The sequence below is a fragment of the Aythya ferina genome (genome assembly GCF_964211825.1).
Source record: "Aythya ferina genome assembly, chromosome: 1".
In the NCBI taxonomy this organism is placed as follows: Eukaryota; Metazoa; Chordata; class Aves; order Anseriformes; family Anatidae; genus Aythya; species Aythya ferina.
In genome coordinates, this window is record NC_140296.1 from 125,339,544 (window position 1) to 125,356,213 (window position 16,670).

At 37.3% G+C, this 16,670-nt stretch overlaps 1 protein-coding gene across 2 annotated transcripts in view; it reads right to left on the bottom strand.

The window, feature by feature from the left end:
- The window catches only part of LOC311425981 (antigen WC1.1-like), a 29,016-nt gene extending 27,239 nt beyond the window's left edge, over window positions 1-1,777 (bottom strand). For both annotated transcript variants that reach the window (XM_084502063.1, XM_084502062.1), the window contains exon 1: window positions 1,643-1,777. In XM_084502063.1, the coding sequence (XP_084358189.1) occupies window positions 1,643-1,712 (70 nt within the window). In that variant the 5' untranslated portion in view covers window positions 1,713-1,777. The remainder of the gene's footprint in view (window positions 1-1,642) is intronic.
- Between the last annotated feature and the right edge of the window lie 14,893 nt (window positions 1,778-16,670).

Genomic DNA, 16,670 nt, shown 5'->3' on the forward strand with positions numbered 1-16,670 from the left:
TATTTTTTTGTAGGTAAGCTTTAAAGAGCCTCATGAAATATGTTCTGGAGATCAACTTACAATTTATTTAAAGAATATAGTCCCCCAGATGCTTTGTACACATTTTATAGAGAAGTCATTTCTAAGATAAGTTAAACTCATAATATATTATTAAAGGAACCAGATAACCTATTTCCTTTAGCCACATATGGGACTAAAACAGACAGCTCCTCACTTGACTGATCTTCTCTTGAATTTTTAAATAATCCAACATTTTGTGTTTTCAACACATGACAGAATGCAAGGCTGTATGCAGAGGAAAAGCTAGGCATAAAGTAGCCAACAGATTTTATTCTTCCCTAATTAAAACTGCCATTTACTGTAATCAATCTCATGTGATTTTCTGATACCTACAGACATACTCTTTTGTGTTTCCTCACACTCCATAGCATATCCCACAAAGATCTTCATTAAATTCAGTGGTACTAGTCACAGGATGGGGTTCTGCTTGGAAAAGAAGGCATCACATTTGTGCTTACTTCATCTGAATACCTGGGTACCTTCATCAGCCAGGGATGAGGAAGAGGCGTGTGCCCCTGTATTCAGACCCTATGTGGAGGCTGCCTTGATCTCAGGATGCCATCTCACTCCTTGATGTCTGTGCCTCTCGCTCTATATCCTTTCTGGGGACCAGCAGAGGGCTGTGATAGCACGGAGAGTGTAAGTACAGCCAGAGCCAGACCAAATCATGGATCGTAGATGTTGATGGTGATGTCAAGGTAAAGCTACTCTTGTCTGCATTGCTAGTGAGTCACTCTGCTACTGTTCCCTGTTACTAAAAAACAAACTGGCAGAAAACTCACTCTCCTTTGTACAGTACTGCTGAGTTCACACTCAAACACTGCTACAGAGATGACTAAATATAAATATTTAATATTTTTGTTTCTACTCCTTTACACAGAAAGTCTCATGCCTCTTCTTCCCATCCATTTGCATTCATACAACTGGAGGGAACCTAACAGACTAGGGGCCTGCAATGGTAAATGAAGTATCAACTATGAAGTCTTATTTTCATTATACAGGGATGCAACCCTCAATCACAATGCCACAATACCACCTCCATGTGTACAGAAACAAAAATGGGAACCCCAAAATCTGGTTCTCATTGTCAGTTTCAAACATCTGCACATAGCTCTACAACAGCAGAGAGACAAATAGTGGTAAACTTCAGATACACAGGAACAACTGAGAGGATAGTACCTCACCCAGTCAAACTCTACAGGACCCACAGAGCACAGCAACATCATTTTAAATGGGATTGAATAAAGACTCAGAGTTATTCACTCCATCTACACAGAGCTCAGCAGGGAAGGCAGGACAGTAGTAAAAATACACATCTGGTTTCCATTACAGCTAGACTTTTCACTGAATATGGACTCAAAGTCTGGCGAGAATGTCTGGTCATCGATATCTCAGTAAAATACTGAGACCGGCTTATCCTTCTTTCTCCCAGGATCAGGAAAGAGATTGAATCAAAGAGAACTTCATTTAAACACCTTCTTGACACTTTAGCTTATAGGCAAATGGAGTAACAACCCATTTATACTGAATATACATCCTCTTCTTAGCTCAGTGACTAGTGAAAAATAAAGTACATACTTACCCAGGGAAACCTGAATGGAGAGGAGAAGGAGCCACAACACTGGAGTAGAAAGATGCCCCATTGTCGCCATCCTTATTGCAGCCAGATGAAGCTTCACTCTCTGTTAGGCACTGCAAAGACGAAAACCTCTTCATGGGTTTCTCTGCCTCACAAATGACTGCAAAGGAGGAAATATATAGATTCACATCCTAGCATGCGCTATAAGAAGGAACCAATAGAAATATTGTTCACCTTTTTAGACATTATCAACAGATTAATCTCAAATCTGAAAGAACCAAAACCTCCAATAAAATTTGAAAATTGTACCTGTGACCATATTTGAGGGATGTTTGCGCTTCTGATGTCATCATCGATGCCGTATTTTTTTAACTATGGGTTTGACATTCATGGTACAGGCAGAGCAATAAGTAAAACCGTTATTTCTCACCCAATAAAGCATTGTGAAAATGCAGAACATTGGTCACTTTGTGAATCATTTTGGAAGGTAAAAAGGGAAAGAAAATTCGTAAATTTGCAACTCATCAATCTCATTGGGAGCAATTATACTCTCATGATATAATCCCCAACTGGAGTTTATCACTGGCGGTAGTTTTGTAAGTAACAAATGACATCCACTCTGTCTTTGAGGCAAGGGCCCTTCAAGTGTTGAAAGAACATCTTCCTTAGTATTAAAATTGTAGGACTTCCTGTATTTTCTGCTGAGTTTCTTTTTGTTATGTACGACCATTTCTGGTAGTTCCGCCTACTCTCTCTTTCACTCTATTTATAACACATATATATATATGTATATAAGTAAAAATAAACAATGAATTTAGGGAATAAAAGCTGCTTCTAATTTTAACTCTGGCTACTTGGCATGTTCTTGGAAACTGGAACAAGTTGCAACGTTCTGTCTGTTTGCACCAATGTGAACACACAGTTTATGACACTGATATACCTGTGGTTGTTACCTGATGGAATCTATCTGATGTTCATCCCAAATCTCAGGTTTAGTGAGATTTAGTTTCATTGGCTGCTCTTAGAACTCTTTTCCTTACTGATTAGTGGCCATGAACAGAATTCTTATTAACATTTGAAACCCTCTAAGAGTGAGATCTGTTCTTCGTCATGCAGGCCCTTGATGACCAGAGTATGGCTCCTGGGCATTACAACCAATTAACCAGGTACATGGATGCTATCTACTGACACCAGGATGTTTTTATAGTTAAATGACCAAGAGAAGGCATTTATTTAAGGACAAGATCAACGGCAACATGACAGCATGTCTGCCATCCAGCCTTATGTACCTAGCAGCATTTATGAAGGACCTCAAGGGTATCTTCTCACTTGACCTGGACATGACATATTTCTTTATGGAGAAGTAATCCATAGGTTACCTTTGCACAACTCATCATTACTGTTGGTGTTCTCTGTCTGGATGGAGTGACATTCTGCAATAGCACTGATGGCAGTAGTTACAGGGCCAGCCTGAATATACTGAGAAAATACTGATATAAAATGGCTGCTAAACAATGACAGAAGAAAATAACTGCCAGTTTGGGAACTCAGCCTGGGAACTTGGCCTTTGACTTCAAAACTTGGCCTGGGAACCAGGGACATCTTTGTGGCACTTTAAGAACTGGAGACATTTTGAAGATACCATCAATAAAACAAGAAGTTGAGGAACAACTGAAAAAGTGGGTGGTTCAGAAAAACTTATCATCTGTTTTGTTGCGGATGGGCAGTGAGACAGAGGCTGTATGATGTTTAGGTAACCATTGCTGTTAAACCATCACACTGTCAAGTAGATGCTTCAATATATACTGATGCCCATGCAGCACTCTTGGCTGTGTCATAGTTTAATGACAAAAAGAGCTGCCAGTTCATCATGTATGCTTCCTACACTGGCACAGTATACTTGAAGCTAGGCCAGCTCCATAATTAAAGCCCTCTACTGTATCTCAGCTGTTAAGTTATGCACCAGGAATGCTTGTCATCTACATTCCTTATATCACAGCTTCTGTGGCCAGATGTGCACCTTCATGGTAAATACGGTAAAGTAGGCAAGGAAATAACCAGGAATGAAGACTGCTTCACAGCATATGGAATTTTTGTTGTTTTCATAATGGCAAAATCAGGTGGCTTATCTCATGTCGAGGAAAGCAACTTCTGGAGGACCTTAAGCCAGGTGAGAGAGATCAGCTCTGCTATTATCCTATTCATGAGACATGTAAAAATAGTAGCACGAATGAGTGTTCTTTCTAAGAGCACAGCACTTACAACACAAACTTCACTACATGGCATCATGGTGCAAGCAGAAGGAAAGAGTGGAATTAGCAATATTGTTGCTAAAGTGCAGTTGGAAAATATCTCCAGGCACAGCAGAAAATCCTTCACTTTAAAGGAAAATCTAGAACTTTGTTAGAAGAAAGACTTTTTTGTCTATTCTCTTAAAGAGTACAAACAAACAAACAATCACAATGATTGCTAAGCATCCATTAAAATTTTCTAAGAACACATAAGAACCTCTGAACCTTCATTTGGTGGTCACAAAACATAAAACATCACTGCTAAGAATGTCTAAGAATTTTCTGTCTTCTGTGCATAGCTCACTTCTGTGGACAAACACCTCTTGTCTCTGACAGATGGTTGATATACAACTGAGAGCCAACATCAAGGTAGCAATACAGGAAGTCCTAGGGAGCAGCTCTGAAAGTGTGTGTGTGTTACAAGATATGTGTAAGTCAAACTTGAGACATTTGTATTATTACATTTATTTGATGTGATTATCTCAGAGCTTGTCCCTAAAAATGTTTGCTATAATCAATAGAAAAAAAAAGAAATAATGTATACTTTCAGGAAATCAGCAAACACACAAACATGTAGCTCCAGAAAGACTTTTCTCAGGTAGCTACTTAAAACATTATCAGTCCTATACAAGATTTAATCTTCTAAAAGACAGCACTTCACTGTAGAGACACAGTAAATACCTCTTACTCTGACTTGCTTTCTTACTCACAAATACATCCAGCAAGACAGAGAAAGGAAAAAGTGGTTTCCCCTAGCTGCTTTCCTCTGGCCCCAGCTGATCACTGGTTTCCCCTAGCTGCTTTCCTCTGGCCCCAACTGATCACTTCCCCTCAGGAAATGCAATTCTCATTCTCACTACCAACTTTGCAGCTACGTTTGCAACCTCAGTTGAAATTAAACAGGGACTTCAAAAAAGCATTTACAGAGAACTTTGAAAGCTCTGTAATTCTTTTCCTAATCGTTTCTATGGAATATATAGCTGGTTTCACAATTGACATCATATTACCATAGGTAGTGACTGATGACCAATATTCATTAATAGGAAGAGAAAGCATTCATGGCTGGAAGGAAGGGAGACACTGTCAAACCTTCCCTAAAACCCCACTGCAATGCCAGCCTAGGAAGGGAACAGGATCTGTGATGCTATACAAGACATTTTAAAAGCTGTAATGATGTAAATTACTCAGATACCACAGCCTTATTGTTAGATATCCAAACACATGTTGTAAATTCACAGTAGAAATTAGTCAATCAGTTCAAGAGGTCTCTATCATCAATGTAAAAATACATGACCACAGAAATCTGGTCACTTGGCACACTCCTGGCCATCCCCATTAACAGCTTTGCTCAAATTGTTTTCAGTGACTTAGATTACTAAATCATGCTTCTGAGAGATGTGATTTGGGTCACTACCATGCCTAATACAGTCCTCAACATCTTCTGGGAGGTTGTGTGGGACAGCTTCACCCATCACAGTTTTTGTCACAGCCTGCTACATGAAATCCCTGAAAGATGTGATTTCCCTCACAGTTGTCTGCAAAATAGCCTCTTAAATTCTCTTGGAGTTATCTTGGGGTAGCCTGATCAATGTGTATTTTTTTGACAACCAGTTCTGAAACAGTATACTTTAGGGTCACCTGTGACAAAAAATAGGGTCACAGAAGATCATTGACAACAGCCCACATGAATACCTTGCATTTTGTGCCAGTTGTGTTGAAAATCCTTTCAACCAAGGACATGGCTGGTAGCTTCCCCATTGATTCTGCAGGTCCTTTAAGGCTGGCAGGGTTAAAACAGTCTCAGCTACACAGAATTACTATGTTATTGTGTTGAATGTGTTGTCCTGGCACTCAGTGGTCTGTGAACGTGATAGGAATTTATTTACCTACGTACTATAAACAATGAAGCTCCTACGCCAGCTTGCATAACCAAAACATAACTCAGCAGCACCACTGACCATACTAAGACAAGACAAAAGGTGCATAATGTCCATGGGTCCAAGCAAGACTACGTGGAGGTACTGCAGTAACTCTGACCCTGCAACCGCTCTTCATTAGGAATGATACTGTAAGACACAGGTCACCAGATACGCATAAATCACCAGATACACATAAATCTTAAGAAGATTTATGGTGGTTTTACTTAGGCGGGCATCTGAGCTTCACCACAACTGCTCTCTCACTCCTCATTCTCAAAGGGAAAGAGGGAGAAAATACGATGCAAAGGGCTTAACGGTTGAGATAAGGACAGGCAGCTTGCTGAACAATTATTGTGACTGGCAAAACAGACTCAGATTAGTTTTAGATTTAGGGAGATTAGTAAAATTGATTGCCTATTACTAACAAGATAAAGAAGTGAGAATCAAATGAAAGAAATCCAAAACACCTTCACTCCATCTACCCTCTTCCACCCCCTCCCCCCGAGTGGCGCAGGAGAACAGGGGGATAGGGATTGTGGTCAGTGTATAGCACTTTGCTGCCACTCCTTCACAGTCTCTTCCCCTGCTCCATGTGGTGTCCCTCCCATGGGATGTTGTCCTTTCCGAGCTGATCCCATGTGGACTTCCCACAGGCAGCAGCTCTTCAAGAACTGCTCCAGATATCAGTTCGTACCACAGGGTCCATCCATCAGGGGCAAACTGCTCCAACATAAGTCCCCCATGGGTGGCAACTCCCCCCAGAACCCCTGCTCCTGCGTGGGCTCCTCTCCACGGGCTGCAGCATGAAAGCATGAAACCCTGCTCTACCATGGTACACCACAGGCTGCAGGGGGACAGCCTGCTCCACCATGGTCCTCTCCACAGGCTGCAGGAGAGGCTGCACTTCTATTCCGGCAGAAGTCCTGGAGCACCTCCTCTCTTTCCTTCTTCACCGATCTTGGTGTCTGCAGGGCTGGTTCTCACTCCTCACTCTCCCAACTGCTGTTGTTGCAGTAGTTTTTTTTTTTTTTTTTTTTTTCTTTTTTTTTTTTTTTTTTTTTTCTCTTTTCGTTCTTATGCTCTTGCAGAGGCACAAACAACATCATTTTTTGGCTCGGCTCTGGCCAGTGGTGAGCCCCATATCTATCATGGGGCAGCTTCTGGATTTTTCTCACAGAAGCCACCTTGCCACATAAACCCACTACAAACTCATATGCTCAGATGTCAGCAGCTGGGGGGAATTGGGAATTCAAGGACTAGCAATTGAATAGATAGCACATCTATGTCCAGCTACTGGAGGTACGTATACTGTATGTATACATTTCACAGTCTTCAACCTGGTAAGCCAAAGAGGGGCACAGAATGAGGCCACTGGTGCTGTTCATGCTTGCATAAGTGTTGGATGTTTCTGTCTGTGATATTCTGTGGCCAGCTGTGTGTATGTATGTATGTGTATTGTATACATGTGTTTGTTTTTGTGACTACTGGAACACATGCTCAGCCTCACTACTAGTTGGACCCACAGTACTGTTCTGTCTGTCTTGCTGCTGTTAGGGTCCCAGATTTGGAAACACCCTAATTTCAGGAACAGCACACAACTGTATTTCAAGATATACTCTACTGAGTTTTCCTTTTAGGTCATGATTATATCTTTACTTTTGTTTTTATTCTTAGAATCTTCCTGTCACCTCAGTCTTCTGAAGTCAATTTCTGAAGAAATTTCAGATTTTTTCATTATTTCTAGGTTTTTGCTTGTTCTCCATATATTTCCCCTTCCATCCTTCATTTCTTCTTTCCTGCTCTAATACTGTTGTGTAGCATCATTCAGATCTGATTCAAATGTCCACATTTTTGTGATCCCCAGACCTGGTCTTCTTTACCTAACATTAAATTCTGATCTGTTTTATTTATTTATTTATTTATTTATTTTCATTGTTATTTTTATTTTTATTTTTATTTTCTTTTTCTTTTTCTTTTTCTTTTTCTTTTTCTTTTTCTTTTTCTTTTTCTTTTTCTTTTTCTTTTTCTTTTTATTTATTTATTTATTTATTTTTACCTTGTGCTCTTCTACCTTTCCCTGTATATCAGACTTCATCTGTACATCTGTGCTATTTTCCAATACTTCCAGTTTCTCAGTTTCTCAGAATTAGCATGTGTCTTCTCTCTTTCTCTCTCTTTTTTTTTTTTCTTTTAAATTTTATAACTTTTTTTTTCTTCCCTTTTTTCTTTTTGATGGTAAAAGTACATTTGAATGGAAATTTCCACATCTATCTAGATAGTCTACAGAAACAAGTATGCTGTTCCTTTAAGAAAGTGGGAAAACTGTCTTGGGCTGGTGGAGCAAAGTTAGCATGCATTAACTGTGCAAAGGAGGATCCTATTGGAAGTGGCTAATCTGAGGATGACAGTGAATTGGCTGTAGGAAATATATCACAGAACAGGATGGTTTCATTAGTAGAATTATATTTTTTCCTCATTAATGGTTCAAGCCAGGAGAGAAAAATATAATCAATGTATGTTAGATCACATTTTGCTAGTTAAACTGCTATCCATAGGATTAAGCTGTTATTATAATAGCAGATAACAATTCACACAGTATGTTCAATTATTGCCTCACACACAGACATTCAATAACAGTTAGCTGTTTACAGCAGGATCCAAGAAACTCATCCCAGAAGCAGAGGGATGCTGTACCAGAAGGTTCTGACTGATGCTCAGAAAGGCTTCTGAGGGTATATTTTTCAACAGGATAAACCAATCTTTATCTTTGTACGTAGCAGTCACTGCATCCTAGGACTAAGATGCACAACACACTGTTGAGATTATTGTGTGCTGGGTGACTCTGTCTAATCTGTCTGACTCTTGATGTTCTGACTTAGTCTGTTCTTGCGGATCCACAAGACTGCTAGTCTCCACATCTTATATATTCTTGGGAGGATAGGCAAGAATACTCATCTTACGTATTTTGGGAGACCATTACGTGCTGCCTTTCAGCACCTACATCTCCTTTCTTTGACGTCCTTATTTCTGATTACTGTTTCTCCCTTCACACGCATAGGCACAGCTCACTCACACAAATTTGCCTAGTAGGATCTTTTATGACATTATGACAGAAATGCAGTATCTAAGCAGAGGCATAAACCAGCATGTGTCCCATAAGGTGCCCCTTATCCCAGGATTTCAGCTTGCAAAAATAATCTTTAGCTTTGACTCCTCTGGACACAATTCTCTTCTATTTACGTGAAATGTATACCAGTGATATGGTACAGTAAAACTTAGAATCGCAACTTACTGCAACATAACTAGGAAGTAAATAGCTCCTGTCTGATTTTTTTGATACCCTCTACTACATGCTGACACAGTCTTCTCCACAAATAACATGAACTGTATCACTCTACAGCTATTTTCCACACTTTGGACTCCAGGCGTGCACAGCTTTCCAATTAAAATTGACAGAGCATGGCAGATCTTTGTAATTTTTCAGTCTCCATCCAGAAAAGTTAGGCAGCATTCCTGTGACTGTCGTCTTGCAGCTGCTTTTGTTGCCCCTTGGCTGCCTACCCTCACCAGCCTATACAGCATGCTATAAGTAGGCAGGTGAAGGGGCTACTGCCCCAACAATGTGGCAATTTCTGCTCTATAGTGTTCAGAAAAAGCCACTGTACTCTCTGCTTACTAGACAATGGCTTCTGGTAAGATTTCAAATCATCAGGCTTACAGGTGAAAACCAAAACCAAAACCAAAAACTCTTAGGTATTTGTCCTATAGTGCTATTAAATGGATTTAATCAGAATGCAGAACCTTTTTGTACAAATTTATAAAAACCTCCAGGTATTAAGACCTTCAGGCCCATACATCTGTGAAAAGTGAGTGAGGAGGATAAACATATATAAAGTCATATCTTGTGGTTCAAAATTTATACAGGGTGTTACAAATCTTGTTTTGGGGCTATAAAAGTACACACATCTTTGAACTGCTGTTATCTTTAAACTAAAGATATATATATATATATATTTTATAAGAGATGGAGCTAATATATGTAATGATAAGGTAAAGATGGGGAGGGAGTGGATCTGAAGGAAAATGAGCAGTTAGGAAGGAAACCACCTTCTTCCTTGCTCAGGTTGTGCTGGATGAATTTAGAATTTCAGAGAAATTAAATGTATTCTGTGGTTAAGTTAAACCTGAACTTTGAGAGGATTTCTGTATTTCAAACTGACAATGGTTTAAACAAACATCTAAAATGAGGTTATCTGGAATCACTTGCCTTTGTAAATTCTTATGACTGTATTTTTCAGAAACTTCCAAAAGTTAGTCACACATTTGCTGCTGTCTAGTGGACCCAAATTCTTTTGGAGGAACGACAATTAAATTTTATAATAAAAGTATGTATCTAAAAACAATGATTTAAGGAAAGCATATTTTAAAGAAACACATAGATTTGACACAATTTGTTTTTAGAGACTGCACAAGTACAAGCCAATTTGCTATGTTTTTTAAGCCATGTTATAATGTCATTCAGTTTAAGAATAAACCACATCTTGATTCGATAATATATGAAGCATTTGTCCCCAAGAGTTAAAAAACAAATTGAAATTAAAGTTTTATTTATTTTATTTTATTTTATTTTATTTTATTTTATTTTATTTTATTTTATTTTATTTTATTTTATTTTATTTTATTTTATTATTCTGTTTTGGATTATGGTCTAAGGCAGACATTTTCTGTGAACTTTCTCTGAGATATTTTATTTTATACATAGAAACTTTGGTAGTTTCTTTTTGTAGCTGTTATTAAATGTCAGGATCTCAGTTCTTAAGACCAAATGATTCCAGTTCCAAAAGGAAGGAGATGATATATGCATGCTTGTGCTTGTCTCTCTTTATAAGTTAAGTTTTTCTTTTATCTGAATATTTAAACCTTTCATTCCTGATTTTGAAGGCACAGATAAAAAACAGTGGATAAGGCATCTCTGGTAGCTGCCTTCCAGACCTTCAGATTCATCCAAAATTTCTTGTGTTACTGACAAGCTAGTCCAGCTTGAATTTTGCTGACAAACCACACACAAGAGGAAATAGAGAACATACTTACATGAAAATAGGTAGAGTTTAATAAGGAAACAAGACAGCCTGTAGTGATCAGGTGCAAGGATTGGCCAGACTAATTCTATACTAATGTACAACTGCTTTTTTATACTCCACTTCCCCCATTTTTCTATTTCCCTCCATGATCCACCCCTATCCCTGTAAGCAACCCATAATTTCTCCTGTGCCCCTCAAAATTGCATTGTTCAATCCCCAAATTCTCCTCTTCCCCCAAACACCCCATTTTAACTGCTTTACATTTTTATGCAATAGTCTGCCTTAGTTTTTACAGCATTCCAAACAGAATTGAATCACCAATGAGTATTTTAGAACGGGAGCAATTACTAAATTTTTCAGTGGTTTTAGGAGTAGCTGATTCAGAGTGATTAGTTTGTCTGAGTTCCTAATTTGTCACTGTTTTTCCTATTGATTTATGCTTATTTGCATAGCTGCTAGCCAGATTTCCTTAAACAGATTTTTGTTTAGTAATCTGAAGTATATATATCCTATGAACTTAATTGTCTCAGGAATCTTGATGACTGAAAAGTGTTTTTTGTTGTTGTTGTTGTTTGTTTGTTTGTTTGTTTTTAATAGTCCTGAAATTTGCTATTTATAGTATGGGAACTCGGAATATGTATTGAAGCATACACTTCTGAACTTCTAGAATGTTATTAGGAAAAGTATCAACAAATCCTCAAAAGAAACGTTCACTTCTTGGGTAGATCTCAGTTTGACTTATGACCCTCCATAAAGGAGCAAAGAGATCGAGAGGAGAAAGAAACCATGGCCACCTCAATCAGCATCTGTGTGGTGCCACACTAAAAAAAAAAAAAAAAAAAAAAAAAAAAAGGGCTACAAAACACCCCTAAATGTGAGAAACTATCTGTAAAGGCACAACAACTGCTGAAGCCAAAATAGTACAGTGTACCTCCTGGAGATCCAATATAGTTGGTTGTGTCCTAAAATGTCAGGGAAAGGGTGATGCCTCATATATGCAAATTTCCTTCTGAAGGATCAGTGATACTAGCTGTGGTGGTTTTACCTTGCTAGGCAGCTGAACTCCACCACAATAATAAAAATACACAAGTGACAAACATTAAATAAGGGTCATAAACAATGATTTGCCATGTATTCATCATGGATCTTAAGGGAAACTCTAGAAAACACCTTTTAAAAATGAGTCTTGGGATTAAAATTCATTATTGTTTAAGATTTTTAAAATCTTGGACTTTATGACTTTATGACCCCTTACAAATATACTGATTTTCCACTTCCTGCTAGCCTCTGTCATTTCTACAGAGTCTCTCTGAGCTTTCATATTTGTATCCCAACTACCTCTCTTCTGGTTTCTTCAGAGATACTAACAAATCTTTTCTTTCAAATTATCTAACTGACTGACATAATACGGTTAAAGCAATTATTACTAGCTCTTACTGATGTGATATTTGAGTTTTCATTTCTACCTCTGTAAAGCACTTTATTTATTTACTTCAGTTATATTTTTTGCCATAAGGAATATATGTCATAATCTAGAAGGATATTTTATCTGCTTAATGAGGTAAGTTTCATGAAGCCCACTTCAGGCTAAAAAAAAAAAAAAAAAAAAAAAAAGTGAAAATATACATAGAAAGATGTCAAGAAGCAGAAGTTGTTGAATTTAGTTGTCTTTGTGGAAGTAATCACTTCAAGAGAGACACTGAAAAATATGAGCTATTTTTATATTTTATACCACATATATATACTACATATATTTATACATTTTCTACACACTCTTAAAATTATTTTCCAGTTTTTACATATTTACTATAAGTGTACAGGCATTAAGGGAATTAAAATCAGGATAATACCGCTTTTAAGATAAAGTGCCCAGAACTCTGTGAAAGCCTCAGAGATACAAGAGGATTTTCTACTTCTCTTCACTCAATAAATAGTACTTTGATTTTAAAAGTCCAATCAGTAATCACAAAGATGCAAACTACAGTGCATGCCTGTTTGCATATCCTCTTTTCATAATTTAACTCTTTCTATGGTCAATCTGTGTATCACCTTTCTGTAACATGCACCCAGAAAGAACAGGCAATTAAAAAATTTCAAGCTGTGCCAGTTAATTTGTATCTTTTATGTAGCTGGTGGCTAGACAGTCTGCAAAGAATTGAGTATTTTACACCTAGAGTAGAATAGACCTTGCTCATATCAACATCAAGGCTCTTGGCAGTTGTAAGAAATTGATTTGGTAATGCAAAATGATAGGATTCCCACAAGGAAGCAGTAATCCATATACAAACAAGGAATACTTCGGGTTGTTTTGTTGAAAAATATAGGCCAAAATGTATAACTAAAACATGAATATGACATCACATTCCCAGGAAGACATTTAATTGTCTACATGTTGTATTGTCTTTTTTTTTTTTTTTTTTCTTTTTTTTTTTTTTTTTTCCCCCAAATACTACTGGATATTAATTCCATAAACATTTCGTGTAAAACTGATAATCTATCAATAGGAAGGGTCTGGAAACAAGGACTCTTTTCTCCTAGACCCAGACACTTTATGTTAAATGGTAGTCATGTTCTCTGTCCAATTAGTATTACACCATGAAACATCATTAAATGAATGGAAAGAACTTCCTTTGCAGCCAACCCCCTCAATGCATAGCAAGCATCCTGAAGTTAAGAATGCTTGTTTGCCTGTTATCAGGTTGAAGAGAACATTAAATGCTGCTCCTCTTCCTTGAAGAAATACTCTAGACAGTAGACTAAGAAAGGGAGGAGAAGCACATTCCTCTCCTACCAACTTTTAATGAAAGTAAGTCAGTTGTGATTCAGTCTTTGGATCTGCTAGCTATGGACAGGACAAACATAATGCATGAAGAAGGTATATGCTGCCTTACCTAGGTTTTATTTTATCTTCTCCAGAATTAAAATGAGAAATAGGATAGACTATTTCTCAGTTCTTACACAACTGAAATTCAAAATTCACAGATTCACAAATAAGCAGACAATATGGAATCTAGCAAATTTTATAAGTTTCTTCCAGTGCTTTTTGTACCTCTCTTTAGTATTTGGCTTTCATACAACATGCTATATCAAGGAAATAATGAGGGTTTTAAGTCCTCTTCTGGCTTGCAGAAACAGTGTGGTTGTTGATTCTAAAAGAGTGACAATGACTTATATGTGACAATACCAATGTTCAAGCTGAGTTATTGCTGGCAAACCTCAAAAACATAAAAAAGTGCAACAATAACTAGAGGAAGAGACCACTATCACACCATTTTTATGTATGAGCAGGTAGCCTGTGGCCCTACAACTTCCTATCAGGAACATGGGCACCTGGGAGTTTTTACAAACTCATGTCAGTGAAAGGAGAAAAATGATTCCTTGAGAATAGCAGACCTGTAAATGTAATGTTGTTCATACATGAGACAAGCACATATCACAGTTCATGAATGTTTTGATTAACCCATTAGTAAAGATAAACTACACTATTTAACAGCAACTACAGTACACCTTTTTGATTTCAAATTCTCAGTCAGTGTTCTCAGGCAAACTTGTACAAATAGTCTGTGAAAAACCCACACAGATACCATATGCCTGTACATTTGTATATGAGATATAGAACACTTTAATCTATAGCACAGTGTTATTTGATGAAAGAAGTTACAGGACTAAAAACAGCTTTAGCATTAGAAAGTTTTCCCTACAAATACAAAACCTAAAATTATTCAAGCTATGAAGTATCTGAAACTGTATGTAAATACAGTATGAAACTACAATGCCAGTTACAGGAAGAACTCATATTCAAAGCAAATAATTATACAATTATATGATACATGTACAAAGGAGTTTCAAAACAGTTTGAAAGATTATCTTGTATTAATTTATTTTAAAAATATTTGGTACATTAAAAAGTGTGTATAGAGTTTCAAGTCACCCATTTAACTGTTAAGACTCATTTGTATTTAACAAGCAGAAGAATGTACAAAATCCCGCCTCATTTATGGCATGACTCTAAGACTAAGCTACTCTCCTAAAAAAAGTTAAACAAAGAACCTTTGATTTTCTCAGAAGTACATTCCTTCAATCATTTTTCAAATGGTCAGGGAAGATCCACATGTCTGAATTTTTTCTATAATACAATGTCTTTCTTGCTTCCTAAGAGACACTATATTGTTCTTCTAAAATTGGAACATGCGTGAACTTGTTACCCTCACTGTTTCTTTTCCAGACAATGACCCCATTTTGCCATAAGAGAACCAATCTATTGAGAAATGACATAGGCCATTCTTATAATGTGTCCTTATTCTCCTGCATTTGGTTAGAAGAAAAGTGCCAGACAGTGAAGACTTTGATGATACTGACTGTCAAGGAGTTGAAAAATTATTTTACCTCCAACACAAATGGGGAAGAAGTACTCATCCAAATGCTGAGAAAAAAAATAAATTAAAGGTTAATATTAGTCACTCTGACCCTTTTGCTGGCTCTGTCTCCTGCACATGGTATGTGTCTTGCTTGTGTTCTTTTCCAACTGTCTCCAAGTTAGAGTGTGTGAGTTACTTCATGCCTTACTCTTATGCAGTGGGATCTTATTAAGCTTTGTTCAAACCATGTTGAAAAGAATTTGGTACCTAATTCTTCTTGTACTATTAAGTATGATGTCTGTCACTCCATTTTTTCAAAGCTGAGTGCCTGGGTATGAATGGGAGAATTTAAATTTAGAAGTTTTAGAAAAGTGATTTCTGCAGACAATGGATTTGACAAAATATGTACTTTCAGGAACATTTTACACACACACACTGTACAGATGCTGAGTTGTCTTTAAATGAACATTTTTAGTGGGAAAGGGCATGTTTTCCAGCATTTCAGTCATGAAAACTCCAGCTGTGTTTATAAACATGCAAATTTAAAGAGGATGCTGCAGTGAGCTGTCAATTTCATTGCATATCTTTGCATTTCTTGTCCTGAGCTACTTAATACAATCAAATTACTGTTTCATTACTTGAAAAAGAGGCCAGACTGTCAGACTGTGATTTAGAAAACAAATGAGTGTTGATGTTCCTTTTTCTCTGAATGGCTCTTTGATTTTATTTATTTATTTTTATTTTTTAATCATTATGAAGGATTTTGTGATTTATCAGGGATCTATAGGTTAGTTTAGTACAATATGTGGATATTGTCACAAAACTGAAGTTCTGACTGTGACTCCTTCCATTAATCATTTTTTTTCAGTGCCTTTACTGCAAATAGTTCATTAGTATCCAATAGTCCATAGTCCCATGTAGTATAACATACAGTGATTTTCTGTCTTCTACAAAGGAATCTCAAGGCTTCTCATAGACATTGTTAAAATACAGTCATAATGTTGTAGTTGTATAGTACTTTTTCAGGGAACTGAAATCACATCACACAGCAGTTTACAAGGAAGTTGTTCTTTTGGCAAAAACAAAGGTTTTGCTGAGTGTCCAGGAGAAAAAGAGAGTTTATGTCTGGTAGAGGGAGAAAAAGAGTTTATGTCCAGTGGAAGAAGGGGCAGGCAACTTGGGGAGAGCACAAGGAAGTTGTCAGCATATGCAGAGAAAAAAATCAGGAGGGCCGAAACCCAGTACAAGCTTAACCTGGCCGCTATGGTTAAGGATAACAAAAAATGTTTTATAAATAAATTAAATTCAAGACAAGGGCAAAGGAGAATCTCCATCCATTACTGGATGCAGGGGAGAACTTGACTATAGAGTATACATGTAAG